Genomic DNA, 18,816 nt, shown 5'->3' with positions numbered 1-18,816 from the left:
CAAAAGGTGATGAACTGAAATAATTGTATTTGAGATGCCTAGAGGAATAAAATAAACTGGCATAGACAGGAAAAAATTCCCTTCATTGTGGTGTATTTTCACATGAACGGACTGATTTTGAATAATTCCTCTTGCTATGTGGAATAAAACAGAATTTTATTCCTTACCTGGCATGAGTATTTCCTTCAGCTTCATCTTAATTAACAAAGTTCACATTAATGTTTGGGTTCTGCTGAGTATGCATGGTCATTTACTAGGAAATTTTGGGGACTAGTAGAACATCTTGTCAATACTCTCTTGGGGGAGTGTGGGAAAAAAACAATTTGAGGGGTTTTGTTGGTTTTACCTAGGGAACAGTTTCCTCTTACTAGTGATTAAAATTCTTTTCCTACAAAAGCTTTTTTAACAGAAGTCTCTGGTCATGTACTAAAAAGGTTCCAGGCATGGATAAGTGTTAACTAATATTAAATGTGTGAATATAGGCAAGCTAGATAAATGACACGCAGTTATCAGAACAGAGTTGTTGCCTTTAACTTAAGAGTTTGATGTATTTGCTAGTACACATGCAAGTAAAGAAATTGCTGGTTAAGATATATTAATTGCATGAAGGCTGCAATCAGGAATATAGCCAGCTGCAGCAGGAAGATATTATGCAGTCATGTTAGAAGAGGTTTTTCTAATGAAGCCTTTTTTTGTTCCAGGTTGCTATTTGTTGTCCCTTTTTGTTTGTTGTTTTTGTTTGTTTTTTTCACTCAGGTATAATTTATATTCTGCTTCTCTTTCAGTTTTGAAAGCTCCTGTGAAAAGGTTTTCTAGAGGTGTTATGTGTATTTTTCAGATTCCTGGAAAATTAAATTCTGTGAATGAGGCCTGGGGATATTTTTTCTTTAATACATTTTTAGCTACGTATAAGATGCTATTTGTACTGATTAAAGACAAAATAGATTTGTTTTCTTCTGGTGTGGCAAAGATATTAAATTGAATAATAGGTTTACTTACGTAGGTTAAAATGGATTTGGAAGATGGGAGAGAGAGAGAGAATTCCAAAGAGGTATCAAATAATATGTGATTATGTAATATTTTGCTGATATGTTTAGTCAAACCATTTTGACTGTGAAATAGCTTACCTTGACAAGACTACTTGCAGAAATTGTTGTTAGCAACTACCGTTACATAAAACTTGCAAAATGTGTTTATTTGTTAACCATGACTATTTGGTGTGCAGTCCTCCAAACTGTCACTGTTGTTGCTTATCTTGTTGGATTTGGTGGAATTAAAATATGGGCTATCCCAAGTGAGTGGCACTTTTTTAAGGTTTAGTATTTAGTTTCTAAAATTATTGTGGAAGAGAGCATGTGATTATCCAGCACTCCAGAACATGTATGTCCACTGCTCTATATAAATGTGTTATTGTAGGGTTGCTGGTGCTACAGTAGTGAAATATCTAGGGCAAAGGAAAATTAGATTGCAGTGATTTTTATCCTGTGTAATTCTAGTTTCTAAGTATAGTAAATGACCTATTAGTAACTGAATTACTTGAGATGATTCTTGAACAGCATCACTCATAGCTGGATTCTTGCTGGGGCTGAAAAATAGTAGAAAAAGGAATTCTAAAGCTACTCTGCAAAATGTAAATTCATGATGGTGTATTTGTAACAGATTTTTCTTTTAATAGGTCTGGAAAACATTAATAACAATGATTGGCTTGATCTTTATTCTGCTCTCCAGATGACTTTTCCTGTTGTTCATAAGGGTATGTATACTTCCCTTGTGAAAGTGTTGGCAAAATCTAGAATGTTTTTAAAACACGTCCTTGTAGCTTTTTGTTTCTTTCACTTTAGCACCCACGCTTAGAGTGTCTAAAGCAAGTGATCTCTAACTTAGTGGTTTATGCTTGATCTAGTCTGGCTTATAGCCATGGTAAGATGCAGTGTCTTTTACCTCCTAGCTCCTCAGATGAGATACAGTGTCAGTGCAGCCAAAAGCCTTGCATGCCTGAGACATGCCACTGAATATTTGGCTCACAAGCCCCATAGTTTTGCCTGTCACTGTCCCTTACCTTGTACAGTCTGCTAAGGAGCAGGATTTCATTGCAAACAGACATGCATAGTAGTGTTGGAAAAAGAATCAGTTGTAAACTTGGCACATGCCTGGAGCAGTACTGTCCTTTTAGTATGCCTGGAAAATACTTCCAAAAGTACTTTTGAGTACTGGTAAGGTGCTTGAACAGTGATTGAGGAGAGAAAGCAATTTGCCTCATTTATTTATTTAATTTTTGTAGGAGGATTTGTGGAAATGTTGTCTTAGAAAATCAGAATTTCAAAGTCTGCATGAGTGTGCTTTATTTTATTAAAACTGTAAGATTATGAGACTGTGTGAAGCACAAGGAAAAAATATATTTGCTTTGGAAGAGGATTGCGTTGTTGCTATAAATTAAAAGAGAAAAACAACAGAAAATAAAATTCCACTAAGGTCCAGTAAGTGTTGTGCCTAGTCAGTTTGCCAAACTGTATCCTTTTGTATTGCAGTGTAACCTGTTAACTACTCTGCCACTATCGTAGCATCTAGTAAATAGACATTGCCCTTCCCTAAAGAGTTTACAGGTCAAGTAACGTAGAAATTAATAAAAGTTAATTAACAGGTGACTTAAAGGAGATCTGCCGCTGTTGATATGTGAAGGTTGATGAAATAACCACACAGAAAAGGTGATGAAAAATGATAGCATGACCTTTAACTTCTAATGTGACTGCTGGCCTTTTTTTCGTTAATAATTCTTTAATAATCCAGAAGACTACATCGCCATCATAGTAATGGAATTCACTACCTTTTGGTAAAGAACTAATATTAAGCTGGTAGATCTGGGTCCTTCTGAACATGTGTTGGTGGCCTACACATAGCTGGGATTTTGTTTTGCTTCTCATGGCATCACATATCTGACCAAGTGTGGGAACCCTGGACTTAGACCTAAGCTGTTTCAGAGATGTGCATAAAGTTAGCAGAAGAATTATTAATCAGAAATGAAAAGGGCAAGGGGTATATGTGTCATGTTTGTATGCTTAAAGCATGTTGCTGATTCTATGAGAGAAGCATGTAACAATCATCTAAAATATATTCCTGAAGTAGCAGTGAGTTCAAAGGAAGAGTGAATTTTGGATGCAGTAGGAAAATAGAATATGCAGTGCATTTTGAACTGCCCCTATAAAGAGGGAAAGAGGTGATATTAAACAAAACACCTTCTGCCCCTCTGAACATGGTTTTAAGCAGGTGACCAAAAAAAAGAGGTGAGCTTAAGGTAATTTAAATGGAGAAGAATGCTCATGAAATATCACTGACCTTGGTGACTTGCTGTCCTCTAAAAAGTTTTAATTTAGGAAAAAAAAAATGGATAACATATTGTAAGATGTTTGCTGAACACTTACTTTTCTAAAGCAACTACTTTGTTTATAACTTAAGCTTCTTTTGTTAGATGTCGTCTGTTACTGAAAATGGAGATGTTATTGCTGGAAAACCAAATGAAGAGAAAACATACAAAAAGGTAAATCAGATTTATGGCATTTCCATTGCATGTTTTTCCTTCATATTGGTAATTCAGACGTGCTTGAAGTGAAATATATTGCAGAACTGATAAAGTACAGGAATGAACAAAATACATTCCATGAATTTTTTTTAAACTACTTATTTCGTCTGTGAAATCATAAGACGTTTCTACCCACTGCAGAGCTGACTATTTGAAAGTTTCTTCAGTATAGCTTTGAAGTATACAGGGTTGCTGGATTGATGGAAGTTCTTTGCTCTTAGCAACAGATACACCTCTGGGCACAAATGCTCTTGTCAGCCATTTAGTACAATAAGTTCTCAAAAGCTTTGAATGTTTAGGCAATTCATCTGGACTACAAATATACCCTGCCCACCTCCTCAGTGCTTTGCCAAACAGTACACTTCTAATTTACTTTGTTTTTTGGAAAAGTGTTGTTTACAATATATATTTACTACATATTTAATGTAGGAGCATGTATGAGTGGTAGCAGCATTTAGACATTGTAGCAGGTCGTGAGTTTGTTTTTCTGTCACCGATTCTCAGGTACCAGCATTACTTAGGTTGACCTAGTACTGTTGATAAGTAAGGGGAGCTATTAATGCACATTTTCCTGTACATCTTTACACATCCAAGTTGTTAGCCACCAGATTTGATAACTTTCTTGACAGATCACCTCAAGTGGTGGTTTTTTTTGTAATTTAGCATAGAGATCCACATAATCTTACACTGCAAGGTTAAACATAATGGGTTAGAGTTCTTAAGTTATGAGTGTTACCTACAGCACTGCTGGTGAAGTTGAGGAGAATAATAAGTTACTGTTTCTTTTCCCATCCCTTTTGTTGTCAGCTATATGAAAATATGAAAAGTACCTGGGTGACATTAACATGCCAGATTATCTCCTTTCATTTCTAAGAAAACCATTTGAGAAAACACTGTTTTTCCTTTCAAAGCTGGGTTACGTTCAGGCTTATGACCTTAAAATACTGAATTCTAAATTTTTGTGTGAGGAAAGAAGAAAAGTTCAGTGCCTGAGATGAACACTTTTACAATTTTATATTGCTAGACTAGAAAAGACAATTTACGGTAGTCTCACCAAAGGTGAGTTGCTGTTCCCCAGTCATCCTACATGCCTTTCTCTGTTCCTGTCCAACTGTAAATTCACAATATTGTACAGAAATCCTTGTAAATACTTCTCACCATGGCACAATTTCTTCTGTGTATTTTACTAGAAATGCACCTCTGATGAGATCTAACAAAAATGTTACATTGGGTGGTCACAATGAGTGTAATCTCAAAATTCTGCCTTTTTTCCTGAACCATCAACCACCTGTACTTGTCTGTACTTGTATACCAGTTTAATTCCTTTTCTTATACTTACACCCTCAGTTGTTTCGTATGCAAGATGCTGTCTTAAATATGCCACAGAGATTAGTGTTGTCATCAAATGTTATCATTATGCTCCTACTATTTGGGATGATGTTAATTTAAAAAATAATAAATTTTGACCCCACAGTTTATCTATATGTCGTGGTTTGGGCCCAACATGACAACAAAGAACCAGCCCTGTGGCCACTCACTCAGCTTCTCCCCCCACGCAACCACACACACTGGGATGACAAGCTCATTGGTTGAAAAAAAGGACAAGGAGGGTTCTTCACTAGCTAAGGTCCCGGGCAAAACAGATTCAACTTGGGGAAAGAATAATAGTTTAATTTCACACTAATGAAACACTCAAAGAGCAGGCCATGCATATGTTACCGCCACTCCTCCCTTCTTCCTGGGCCCAAATCACTTTGTTCCCTGTTTCTCTCCCGCATTCCCTGAGGTGGCACCTGGGGATGGAGATGGGGTTTAGAGTCAGTTCACAGGCTGGTGGTTCCTGCTGCTCCTTCCTCCTCAGGAAGAAGGATTCCTTACAGTCCTTCCCTGCTTCCCCATGGGGTCCCTCCCATGGGAGAGAGTCCTCCACAAACTGCTCCTTCATGAGTCCTTCCCACGAGGTCCGGAGCTGCTCCAGCCTGGGCTTCCCACAGAGTCACGGGCTGCTTTGGGAACAGCCAGCTCCCCTGGTGAATGACTCACACATAGTCCAGAGGCACAGAAATTAGAAGAGTTCTGTGGGTAATTCAAGGGGATGCTAGTGATAATTCTGAAATGTGATTAGAGTGGTCACAGTGGAATGTGACATTGGTTCCACATGAGGACTCAATAACTCTGTCATGAGCTGTGCGGTTTGGTCTTAACTTTGAAATCTTCTTTAGGGTCTTCTGTCTTCTCACAAAGCAAAATGCCAGTGTGCCTCTGTCTTCTCCCAGCAGTTCAAAAAGGGCTTTTGGTGCTTCCAATTCTGCAGTCACTTTGTGGCAAAAAGTACATGATAGTCAGATGCATACTGGATTGTCTGTAATGACCAAAAGAAAAGACATCTCTAGGGATAAGGGACGTGTTTACACTACACTGCTGAAAGGTTATGTTTTCCTTGTGAGGGGGTGGAGGGTGAGGAAGAGCAATCCTCAGTCTCATCTAAAAAGCAGAATGGCCTTTTGTTTTAAACAGGTTTGCATTTTTCTTAATTATGTCTTGTGTCCATTTATCTTTCTTAATAGCTTGCAAAGCTTATGTCTGTGCAAAAAAATTACATAAAAATGGAAAAAGTGCATAGAAAATATCTGCTTTGTGATGTAAAATCCAGTGACCTGTTAGAGAAAATTTGAAAGTATCTTGGCTTTGGAGGCTTTTTTCCTATGCCACATCCAGTGAGGAATATATATTAAACAGTGGTTTAGTTGCTTGGTCTGGAATTGTAAGTATCCCTTATTAAGAGCTGTGCATGATCTTGTAAGAGAAACCTGGGGAAAGTCAGAGAAAATAATCTCAAACACCTGGTTTTCTTCTTAATCAATCTGTTTCATGCAACTGTAAAAAATTAGGTTTTTTGTCTTGGAGATAAAGGTGTTTTTTATTGAGTGTAAATGAAACTGCTTATTTTAGCCAGTACAATTTGTCCCTTTGATACAGAGAACAATAGCTTACTAAAACCCATTTCCATTAGAGAGCAAACAATTTCTAACAGCTATTTGAAAAAAAACAACAACAACAAAAAGTAAAACATTTTTTTCTTTGAGCATGTAGAAAACCTTCACATTCTTTTCCTTGTGGAGAATTTTTCTTTTCCTTCCTCCCCCTTATTTCTGGGGGCTCTGCAGTGGATGATTCAGTAACTGGACTGACTAGTGCTGAAAGGACATACAGTTGCAGTTGCACTGTGTGGTGTGGGACTCAGCTGCTACAGCAAATGGAGAACGAGTGGGAACTAACGACTCCATAATCTGCTTCCGCTTTGTTTTTTCTCCCTTCCATTCTGTAATTCTGACTTCTGCATGCTGTTCATACTGTCAGAGTGTGCAGTGCTGAGGCTGATGTTCTCATTTAGTGCACCTCGGGTCTGACGACTAGTTAGCTGTGATAAATTAGTTGTAGCTCTGTGTAAAGAAAAAGCATGTGAATCATTCACTGGTGAAAATGGGCAATCCTCAAAATGTTCTTCTTTCTCTGCTGTAACTTTAGCATAGTTTGGCCATGGGAGAGCTCCCAAAGGGGTTATTTGCCTGTTCATTCTGGCAGAAAAAGGAATCTTGAGTACAGTAAAAAAGTTTTATTTCTGACCTCTTCTCCTGTGCAGTAGCAATATGTATAAAACATGATTCTATGTAGAATAGTTATAATAGCTATCCACATAATACAGACATCTGTAGTAACAATTGGCTTTCATTGTTTTTGAGTTCACCTTAGTCAGGAAAAAATGAACTCCCTTCAAGAAAACATCCTTGACTTCATCTAGGATAAAGCTTTCCAGAATAGCAAGTAGACTGTAGGCCTATCAGTTGCATTTCTGGAACTTTAGAGTCTTCCAGTATTTTCTTTATTATTTTGGTCAGCCCAGCTAAAATAGAGGTAGGTAAAATCTTTATCTGAATTAATTAAATCTGCATGTCTTGAGTTTCCTATAATAGTCAAGTTGTGGTCCACTTCCCTGGCAGAAGAAAACTTACAGATCAGATTTAGCTTGAGTCAAGTTATTCTGATAGCAGTTGAGCTGGAAGGATCTAATGCGTGGGTATCTTAACTGTTTCCTGAGAAACCACTCTAACAAAGTTAAAATTTTCCAAGAACTACATGAAAACTACTTTCACTAACTTTGAACAGTAATTATATAAAGAGTTAAAAAAACCCCAAACACAACAAAACACAGTATTATCAGTTGCACTTGTTTGATGATCTAGCATTTATATATATATAGCATTCAGTATAGTATGCTATAAGAAAGAAAAACTTAGTAATAGCCATTCGCCCCATCCTCCCCCCACACCGTACACTGCCACCCCCAGCAGCAAGATCCAGAGGTGAGAGTGATGGGCAGAAGTTCAGCATCATGAAGTATAACCTGCAGCAGGTGGGCAAACAGTTGATAGAGAAAAAAGTGAGCTGAAGGAAGAGTGAAGAGTTACCATGCCTGTAGTGACCTGTGGTTACAAGTTGTGGAGAAAGAGTAAAACTAGTTCAGTCAGTGGAGTTTTCTAGTAACTATTTTTATGTCCCTATTTGTGACTTGATATAAAAGGAAATTGACAGCTCAAACATGGCAGTTGCAGAAAGCATTCTGAGGTAGAGTAGCACTAAAGGATGAAAGAAGGGCTTTAGTGCAGAAGCAACAAACTAGGCAATAGCTGTACAAACTTCTGGAGCCTAGTGTCAACTTCCTAATATGTAAAGAGGGCTCTTTTAAAATGTTACTTCAAGAATACATACTGTTTTTCAGCAGGCACTCCCTTCAGGTGGTTTGGTATAAGGATTTACACAATTTATGAATGTTTAGTATCTTTTCAGGAGTCTAGAAATACTGTGTTTGCATGGGACTTCTGGTGCTTTAGGTATCCAGTATATCTGAAGAACAAATGCTTATTTGTAGTACAAAATTCACATCTGGCCTAACCCATGTGGTTTGAATAATTTTGTTCAAGTGAGACCCAATGGATTTTACTTTATTATTTTTTTTAACACTTCACTAAGACACACATCCTTTGCTGAAGGAAGTCGTCTATATGTAGCTATTCTGCAGCAATGTAGTTCATTCAGTCTGACCAAGCAACAGAGGGGGCTGCTGATGGAGAGCAAAGCAGGCTTCTCCACAGATGGTAGTGTAAGGAAATGGATTAATGGCAGCTATGTTGTGGGAAGCATGGCTGCAAAGCAGTGTTAATCAGAGGTAGCTTCTGCTCAGATGCAGTTTTCTCCCAATCTCTTGCTCAAAACTGTGATAACTAGGTATCTCTGCATTTCAATAGGCAGATTTTCAAACCTCTTTGACAGTAGTACAGACAGTGGAAGAAAGCAAGCATCATATCATCTTGCCTTGCAGAGGGGTGATGAGGTTGATTTGCTACAGGAGAGTTTATTTTTTTCATTGCTTTATAGCACCTGCAATAAGGCAGGTGTCTTCTGGAAGACTCATCATCTTTGCCCCAGGAAGTTCCAAGGCCAAACTTCAGCTGTGATAAAATGAGTTATGAAAAGGGAGAACAGATAAACAAGGACAAAGTTTACATCCACACAGTCCTAAAAAATATCCCTAGGATGTCGCACGTAAAGTAGGCAAGAATGTTAAGAGTTGTATTTTACATGAGCAGCTTGTGGGGAATGCATAAAAACTTAGAAAAGAACAATTAAAGAATTAAGAGTGTGAAAGTAACTTAATGAATGAGAGTTGAGTGGAACTTCTATACCTGCATCCCACTCAGTTCCTCTCTGCTCATGGTTTGTTTGTTAAATGATTTTTTTGTCATTAGCAGTCATGTACAAATATGGAGAAAAAACAAGAGAACTTGTTTAAAATAATAAACCTATTTACCATATCCGAAGTCTTTGTGCACCATATACTTAGAACCTATTCTTTACCATCACATCAATGGTTAGTTAGGTTTGCCAGCCATTTACAAACATGACACTCTAATGGAAATAATTACTGAACAATATATAATATGCTTTCTCAGTACAGCATAGTATACTGTAGGATTGAAAGGATTTAAGTTCTCTTTTATTTTGCTACTCTGAAAAAGGATTTCAGCTTGGAGTGATGTAGAGCAAGTGGAAGACCTATCTGTAGACAACAGGAGACATTCACGAGACAGCACATTTAGTGCCAGAATATTTATTAGTGATCCAGAGATTCCATATACTTGTGTTCTGTATTGTATTCTGTTTTCATCCTGTAATCTGTTGTTATGCTTTATGACTCTGCATATGGTTTTTATCTCTACAGGCTTTTTAGCAATGCCGTACAGCAAATATTAGAGAAAATATATAGTTACTTCTGACAAAAAGGGGCAAAGGTGTGTTTCATAAGAATGAACACAATTCAAGCTTTTATATGCAGGGATAAAACTGTAGAGAAGCAGTAGACAGGAGGAAGAATGGTGTTTCATTTTGAATACATTCATATTATGGACAGCAAGGTAAACTGACTGAAATACAAAGTGTGAGAATGCTAAAGGTGAATTGTCTAAGCATTACATGAGATGCAGAGAAAGAATTTTGTAGCTTGAGGTGAAAATAACAAAGTCATTACAGTAAATCCCCATATTATTTGCTCTAATCTAGTACTTGAATACAGTGCAATCTAAAGAGGGAAGGGTAATCTTGTTTGTGTTCGGTTTGAAGCTGAGTCTAGCAGAGTCTATCTGGGATACTTTTTCTCTCAACAGTTTAGAACTTGTGGAAGTTCTGGAGCACTTTATCCCCGTTACACTGTTTCCTGTCATGCAACTTTTCCTTTAGCTACTCTTCTCCCTTTTAAGTAGCAGCTGGTGCAATACTGGCACTCTGGGGCAGTAGTACAGAGAATGAGCATTTTCTCAGTTTGCATGGCTGTAGGTGTTTTAATTAACCTTATACTTTTGGTGCTTTCTTTGTCATTATCTACATAAGGTACAGTTAAACCTGAATTTGTATTAGTCTTGCTTTGGAGAGAAATCCAGTGGTCCCACTACCATGTCCAGAGCATGCTTGCCATATGGCAGAAAGCATTGAGCTAGCATAAATTTACTGTACATTGAGCTGTGTTCAGGAGGTGATGAGACATTCATTTTGAGGAGGTTGTTGCCAATAAGGACACATCCTGGCCTGGCACATTAGCAACCAAAATATCAGAGCCAATAAAAAGTAGTTTAGTCTGAAACTGGCAACATTTTAATGGGTTTTTGTCATCTTTGTCAGTACAAAAAACCACCAAAGCAGACAGTAATACCCTAATCAGCAAAGGAGCAATGGTGCTTTTCCTCTCTTGTGCCCTTTCTGGTAGCAAAGGCAGTTGTCACAGTGTGCACCATTTGCTACAAATGCAAGTAGTTTCCTAATCTAAAATTCATTAGCTGAAGTTGTTTATCCTGCTAATTAGTCTCATTCATTTCTTGGAGCTTCAGAAGGTGTTGATAATAGATTAAAATATTCAAGAGTACAGGCACCATAGACTGTCAGCTGTACAATTGCAGCTGATATATGGACTCAGGGCCACTTTTTAAACCATGACATGAGGCTAATAGGAAAAAAAAATTATTTCAGTCTCTAAAAGAGAACTTGTGGCACGGAAAATAATCAGTTTTTATTGCTTGTTCTGCAGCAGGAGAGTATTCAAGAGGAATTGAAAGAAATAAGAGGCTTAGGTTTGAAACTAGATTTTGCAGCCTTAATGGGCATTACAAGAGTGTCTGAGTAAGGAAGAATGCACGAAAGATAAGTTTTTCAATTTGCATTTGTAGATTCCAATAAATATACTTTTATAATCTTAAAATGGTTTAATCAAGGCTTGAGGAGCAACTTGTTTCTCTCTTCCTTGGATTCTGTTAATGATCACGAAATAATAATAATAAAGAAGTTAGGCGAAAACAAGTGTTTGTATTGATATGAATTTCACAGTTGGGTTTATTTTCATTTTAAGACTTGTGAGAAGAAAAACTTCATTTGCTAAGTCAATATTGGGTGACCAGCCCTCAGTGGGGTTAACTTTTAACAGTTCTTCACAAATCATTGACTTTGAGGCCAGCAATTGCCTTCAGCGTGCTGTAACTGCTACCAGTTTGTTTCAAAACACTTTGTAAAGTATCCTGTGTTACTTCATAACATTGACTTTCTGTTAAACCCATTGCCGTGATTTCTGCAGAAAAGATGGGTGATTACTAATGGCACTCTTGAATAGAAGTGGAAATCAACAGGAAGGTAATAGTATGTGTGGGATCTGCACTGTACCAGTAAAAAGCCTTACATTCTACACTTCAGAGGCTGTAGTTTTCTTTCAAAATTGCAGAAATCTTACAGAGACTGTTTGTGAGCTTGAAAGGTGATCCAGATTTATCCTCTTGAAATCACATTGCCAGGTTATTTGCCTTTTTGTAATGGCTTTATCCTCTCTTGTTAATAAAATACAGTGCTGTGTGGTATCTGCTGCTCTTCCACAGTCCCTTACTGTGGCAGTGAACTGGGTGGTCATCCAGCTATGAAGCAGAAGGCCTATTTGTATGTGTACGGGTTTAATCAAAGTTACATAATTATGGCTTTTGTTGGGCGATAATAATTCATGAATAGAGGCCTTTCAAGGAAAGAAGAACGTGAATCTTCTTACAACACAAAGCCAAATCTTTTCAGTAGTCAAAGTACCAGTCTAAGAATGGTGGTGGTGTTTGTTCCCACTAAATTTTCTGTTCTGAACTGTTACACAAGTACAAGTTCTGCTTGGTGTGCAAGCAGAATTATTTAGGAGCTACACATCTGTCTTTCCTAAAAATAAGCAATCTAGCATATGCTGTTTTGAGAGCTATAACAAGAGTAGTTTTGTCTACTTTTGAGCCCTTTTTTAATGTCATTGCCACTCCTGAAATGTTCTTATTTAAGTGCTGAAGTTATTCTGATTGTGAAACTTCTGTTGTTCTTTGCTTCCACTGAGACAGTCTTGTTTCTTTGGTGGGTGGGAGGTGAAACCTAAAAACAGGAACCAAAATAGTATCTTCAAACTGGTGAAAGAATGCTAATTTCTTATTTTGACACAGGTCTGCCGTTTTTTTGTTCATCCAGCAGGTTTGTCTAGACAGCATGAGGAAGTTTCAGAGATGATCTCAATTTACCTAAATACAGTATCACAATTTCGCGCTATCGTTCTGAACCGTTTTCACCCTTGCAAGCCCTGTTTGTTGAATTTAAGACATTTCACTCTCTGCATATAGATTTTTATACAGAGATTTTTCTTCCTCACCACTTCAGTTTCTCTCTGTATTCCCCCCAGTTAATGCACCTCTTGTATTGACCGTTAAGCAGAACTTAATACATGTATTTGTATCCAAAACTTGCATTTAAACCATCTGCCTGTATTATGATGCCTTGGCATGTGTGTGCAATTGCCTGGAATTTCTGACTGTTTTTTCCAGAAGATAATCTGAAGTAGTTGGGATGTGTTTCTTCTAAATCTTTTAACTTAAAAGTAGTAATCTCTCTGAGGTCTAGGAGGTAAAAATGATATGGCATTGTTATTATGAAAATTATTAAGAGTTTAGCATATAATGTTACTGATAACAGAAACCTATTTTTTCCAAACTGATGCTTGATTTCTTACTTTCTACGCAGACTACATCCTCAGCTATTAAAGGTGCTATCCAGCTGGGAATAGGATACACAGTAGGAAACCTTACATCAAAACCAGACAGAGATGTTCTAATGCAAGACTTCTATGTAGTGGAAAGTGTCTTTCTGCCAAGGTAAGGACAAGTAAATTCAATTATTTTTTAATGTAATTTCATAATTAAAGTCTTAACTAGATATTACAAACAAGGATTGTTTTCCAGTTCTAACAAAATGGGGTTAGAGTAAATTTAATGTATGAGAACTTGAAAATTGCTCTGTCACCATGTTGCCATTGAAAGTGAAAGCAGGGAGTAAACTGGAAAGATCACACTTCAGCTAAAATTTGAAACTTGTCTCTTCTGGAGAAGGAAAGTAATTGTGACACTTTCAATTTCAAGAAGCTGGTAATTAAAATTGGAAGTGATTTGTGGCTCCATATGCAATGAAGTGTTATGTTTGACATTCACATACGTAGTTTAGTTTTTAAAAACTGATAATAATACTTGCTACTTTGTTTAGATGTCATCAACATTTATGAAAATTGAAGTCCTGCAGTGTTAAGAGAAATGCAAGAATTTACACTGCATTATAAAATTTTAACCATGACTTTAGCCTGTGATGAGGCTCAGCTCTTACTAGCTGACTGCAGGTTGTGCACCATTACTGCTTTGCATTTAGCCACCTCCACCTCTGTCACTGCTGTGTTAATGGTGTAGAATTTGTAAGAATACAGTTAAGCTGATAAGAAAAATAAAGGTCATACTAATTTGGGGTCTTCAGAAGCTCACGTACAGTACTGGTTAATTTTTTTCAAGTTACATATGGACAAAGAAGGTTTAGTAAAAATGTATTTCAAAATCAGGATTACTTGCTCTGTTCAGTGTTTTCTATGTTCTTAGAAGTGCTAAGTACCAGTAGTGTCCACCATTTCTGTAAGAACATGCTGTGTATGCAGTACTCTCTGCATTTGGGAATGCCTTCTGTGGGTTTTCAAAATTTTCTTCATGTGTAGTTTTAATGCCTCTTCATAAACTGTTTCTCATAATTCACAATCCTTAAAATTACTGATGTCATGAAAAAAAAGCTAAAATGACAATGTAGTGTTAAACTGACAATGTGCAAAATAATTGCAGGCACAAGTTGATATCTCCTCATGTAAATTTGCTTGATTCAACTTCTCTTTTCATCTGTTCTGGCATATTCTTTAAGCGGAAGAAAAAATATTTCTTATGTGAAATGTAGCTTTTACATTACGGTATTTAGTTCCTAATAATTGAGAATATTTGTATCCTTGTCCTGATATTAGCTGCAGGGTTTGTGCACAGCTGTGTAGTCTTCCTGTCATAGATTAGGTAAATACAGGGAAGTTAATTATGTGCATGTGTTTTCATACACTGGAATCACAAAATTTTGTTGAAAAAAAATCCAAATTACAGCTGAGAAATTTGCATGTCATGTAGCAAAGTTTTTACTGGGCTGAAAAACGGAGTGAGAGAGTGTAAGCCATCCTAGTTGTGAAATGTGGCAGTGATGCAGGCTTCAATAATTTGTTTAGCTGTGGTACCAGCTTTGTTGTTCATGGAAATTAAATGAAACACACATGCTGAAAGTGTTTTATTACATAACACAGTTTGGAAAAAAATTTCCAATCTCTTTCTTACCATAATAGCAAAGAAGCTATTAAAATGAAATGGTTTGCAGTCCGTGATATTGCATATGTCTTCTCTCCTATGAAACTTACATGCTTGTACACTTGGAAATGAGGTTTCTCTGTTTTCTGTTGGTTTTAAGGTGGAGCTGAGGGACATCCCTGCTGCCTTAAAAAGCAAACAAAGGTAGAAGGAATACCCTGTGTGCACTAACATAGAATTTATTCTAAGAGCTTTAGTAGCATCTTTCTGGTCAGTTTCCTATAAATAAATATTAAGAAAATTAGACAAATGAAAGTAATTGCAAGAGCAGCATGACACTTCATTTCTTATGATTATGCATAGAACTGTCAAATTTCAAGTCCTTCCTATGTCTTAATGTGCGTTCATTCATCTAAAATTATTTCAATCAGAAGTGGTATCAGTTTGCAGAAATTGTAATAGTTTAGGATAGCACATAATGATACAAAGTTATTTCCTACTGGTTGAGAGTGTTGGGACATTGAGTTTTTCATTATGGCATTATATAAATTGCTCCTGGATCTATAGGTAGCTTTGTTACCCTACTGGAACATAAAAAGCTAAGGTCACATGTGTTTTCAAGGTAAGGCTGTGCTCCCAAGGTGCACTTATGGTACTCTTCACTTTTTCCTGGGAGAGGCAGTATCGTTAGAAATCATTATTTAGTTGACTTTCCCTCCCCTTTGCACTGGTCTGTGTTGAAAGCAATTAATTGAAATGAGTTACACCAGCAAATCCAGTTATCTGACCTCTACCTGGAAGCACCCTGGAGCAAGCTGAGGTTAAGAAATTTTTTTGCCACATGTCTACAGCTGGAGGATAACCTGTCAGTGGAGCAAGTGTAGCAGGTAGCTTATCAAGCCAGGCCCAGAATTTTTCCATGTGTTTTGAGTACACATAATTCAGCTGAGCTTCCTCTTCGCTGTAGCTGATTCACAGCAGTTTCCTTTTTTGCAAGCTGTCCTGTTCTACCTCCTCTCACGTTTTCCCTGCCTCCACCTCTCCTCATCCAGGTCTGGCAGCAAGGTGAGAGGACAGGTCTTTTGCAGTCACAGGCACACCTGCTGCTTTCACAGCAACACAAGCGCTGTTATGGTGGTAGTGATAAAATAGATGTGAGCCAGTAGAAATGCTATGAAACAGCAGCCTGTATGCCAGCAAGCAAAACAGCGTTATCTGTGCCCTTTTACTGTTAGGGGAAAATAGCCAACAGCCGTTTACAGATTTTATCAGTTGCAGAAGATAAGTAGTCTCTGTGTATCTGTCAGCCCCTGAAGTACACCTCAGCACCACCTGTACCTCAGCTTCAGTAACCAGAGCAAAACACTTCCAGCACTGTTCAGGATTCATGAAGGAGGAAGAAGAAAACCAGGGGAAAAAAAAAATGGTCAGTTCAGTCTTGAATGTAACTGCCTTGCTTACTGTGGCAGTGAATAACTCCATGGATTTCAGGTTATGCCTGTTAGCAAGTGATTTTGTAACTGGGTAAATTGGTCAGAGTTTTAGCCCAGATTCATGTAAGTGTTCATTTCAGGAACTGACTTTGAGTGAAGCATAGGGGGTGGATTTGAATTGCAAAGGTGCTTGCTTTCATTTGTACATTGTACCGGTGGAGGAAGTAGAAAAGTGTTTTTGTTGCTTTCAGCTTCACGGTGTGGCATCTCCTTCATACCTTTTTCTTCAGGCTGGCCAGGAGTTTATAACATGGTGCTTTTGGGAACTGAGGCATTATTAGGGGTATTATAAAGGAGTTCATTGAAAACTGCCATCCAGATTGAGTTTGAATGGCACTATGCAAATGTGCTCTTTTGGGCTGAGAAACAAATGCAGTCTCTGGTGACCCAGTTTATTCTGAAGATAGTGCCTGAAGTCTCCACCAGCTTCCTGAATAGGATAAAACTGCAGGGGGGAATACTCCAAGTAACCTGCCTTCTTGCTTTTAAACACTGCTTTGGAAATGCAGCCACAGAGTCACTTACCTGGTGCTGGTACTGCAGTACTCCAGAAGTGGCTGAAGGGTTCAGTGAGAAGGTTGAGCATCCTGCCTGTGCTATCCACGCTCTGTCCTAGGGTTCAGCTGTGTGGAGCATATTCTCCCCTTCCTGAATTATCCACTGTGTCTTGGACTTTCTTGGTTGGAACCAGGTAATATCTTGGTGGTACATTTTGTCTCTAAATCAGTAATTTGTGAAATGTTTCAATAGCTGTTTGATTCCAGTGTAGAGCTGGCTCCAAGTGATGTGAACATGGTCAGAAAGGATCATTTCTGAGTTAATAAGCCTAGCTGTGTCAGTAGGGGTGGCTCAAGCTAGTTGCTTAGCTGTGAGGCCATGCAACTGCCTGTGAGGTGGAAATGTGGGCATCTTGCTCAAGCATTTCCAGCAGGCATGTACTAAGTAAGCAGATACTTTTTATGAGGCCTGACAAGCCAAACTGGAGCTGCTCTATTCAGTCAGCTAAGTTTATGTAGTCTGCCATTTGCAGCTTCAGAAATACGGAGCATTTGAAGCAAGGCACTATGTTACAGGCTCCATCTTTGTTTTCTTATATGGAGGTTGCTGCTAAGCACAGCTGTGCGTGTGATCTTTTTGCAGCAAGCTGTTGATCAGTCTTGTGCACTTCCCTTGCTCTTTATTTTCAGGGTCTAGACCCTGTGTATTGAGAACACTTACTATGATTTCTAAGTTAACTAAAAAGTCTGTTAGATGCTGTTGAGCTGTATGCACCCTACAGTCATCTGTACAGTGAACTGGTTCAATTCCAAATTGCTTTATTGTGATGCTAAAGAAAGATTATTTGGTGTTTTTTGCGATTTTTTATTAAAAGCTTAACATTGTATTATGGTCGTATTTGAATTGCAGACCAAATATGTAGTAAAAAATACTAACAAAAGTAAAACCCTGGGTCTATTTTAACCAGTCTGGGCTTAAACCTACACCTAAAACTAAAGTATACTGTTTTCTGATATGTTTTTCGGGAAATATTGAGGAAAATGAGGAAAATTGACACTTGTCCTTGGTAATACCTTTGTACCAAAATTGTGTCATAAGTTGCATAATGGGCTAAGTAGTGTCTTCGTAAAAAAAGAACGATCTGCAGGCTCAGCATGAATTGTACTCAATGTTCACACTAGTGCTTAGCTCTTGTGTGACTTAGGCCGCTGTATTTGTTTCCAGTTGGGCAGTTCCACAAGAAAGATAAGGAAGTGGCCTGAAGCCTTTGATAAAACGCTGCTGCTCTTTGATACTTCAGTTGCAGAGATGCACAGGATGCTAAGTTTTGAAACACTTTTTATGGTTTGTGAGTAGAGTGATAGCATAGATAGGAGGAAGTAGTTTCTGTTTGCAAAACAAATAGTATTCAAAATGAGGACACTGTGGCAACAAGAACAAAAGCACATCCATTATTAATTACTTGTCTTAGCTACTTGTGCTAGTGTCAAATTCTTGGTGAACCTGTGATAACCTCGATATTTGTGTGGTTATGTAGACAAGCTATTTTTTAAAGTACTCTTGAGCTCCTTTGCTTTGGTGTCATCCGCCATTGGTTGTGAAATAATGTCTGTGTATTCAGCTGTTACATACATATGGCTGGCTTGACTTGTTTTGAAGATATTTACTATTCACAGCTGTATTTTAAAGCTGCCTTGCAGAGGACTGCTTAGGACAGCATGTAGTAACCACAAATATAGGAGAACATGTAGTGAGAAACAAGGGTATGACCTCTGGACTTTACTGCACAGTATGAAAGAAACAAACACGTACCTGTTTGTACAGGTGGCCATGATATCTGCTTCCAACATGTAGGAAGCAGTTTCTTCCCTGAAATGAAATAAAGGAAATAAATACACCCAAAGCACTCCTTGATCTGTGAGTATATATTTATTGGATACATACAGTTTGTTAGGGTTTAAACACATTTTGATGTATTGTAAAAGAGCGG

The 18,816-nt window shown here is 37.8% G+C and overlaps 1 protein-coding gene across 1 annotated transcript in view; it reads left to right on the top strand.

The window, feature by feature from the left end:
* The first annotated feature begins 3,466 nt into the window (after nucleotides 1–3,466).
* Nucleotides 3,467–18,816, top strand: part of PIP5K1B (phosphatidylinositol-4-phosphate 5-kinase, type I, beta) — a 59,425-nt gene continuing 44,075 nt past the window's right edge. Inside the window, exons 1-2 of the mRNA XM_010008490.1 lie at nucleotides 3,467–3,535; nucleotides 13,208–13,338. Of these exons, the coding sequence (XP_010006792.1) occupies nucleotides 3,467–3,535; nucleotides 13,208–13,338 (200 nt within the window). The remainder of the gene's footprint in view (nucleotides 3,536–13,207; nucleotides 13,339–18,816) is intronic.

Source organism: Chaetura pelagica, unplaced genomic scaffold, assembly GCF_000747805.2.
Source record: "Chaetura pelagica isolate M959 unplaced genomic scaffold, ChaPel_1.0 scaffold232, whole genome shotgun sequence".
Classification (NCBI taxonomy): domain Eukaryota; kingdom Metazoa; phylum Chordata; class Aves; order Apodiformes; family Apodidae; genus Chaetura; species Chaetura pelagica.
The sequence above is the reverse complement of the archived record's forward strand: the minus strand, read 5'-3'. Positions and strand labels throughout refer to the sequence as shown.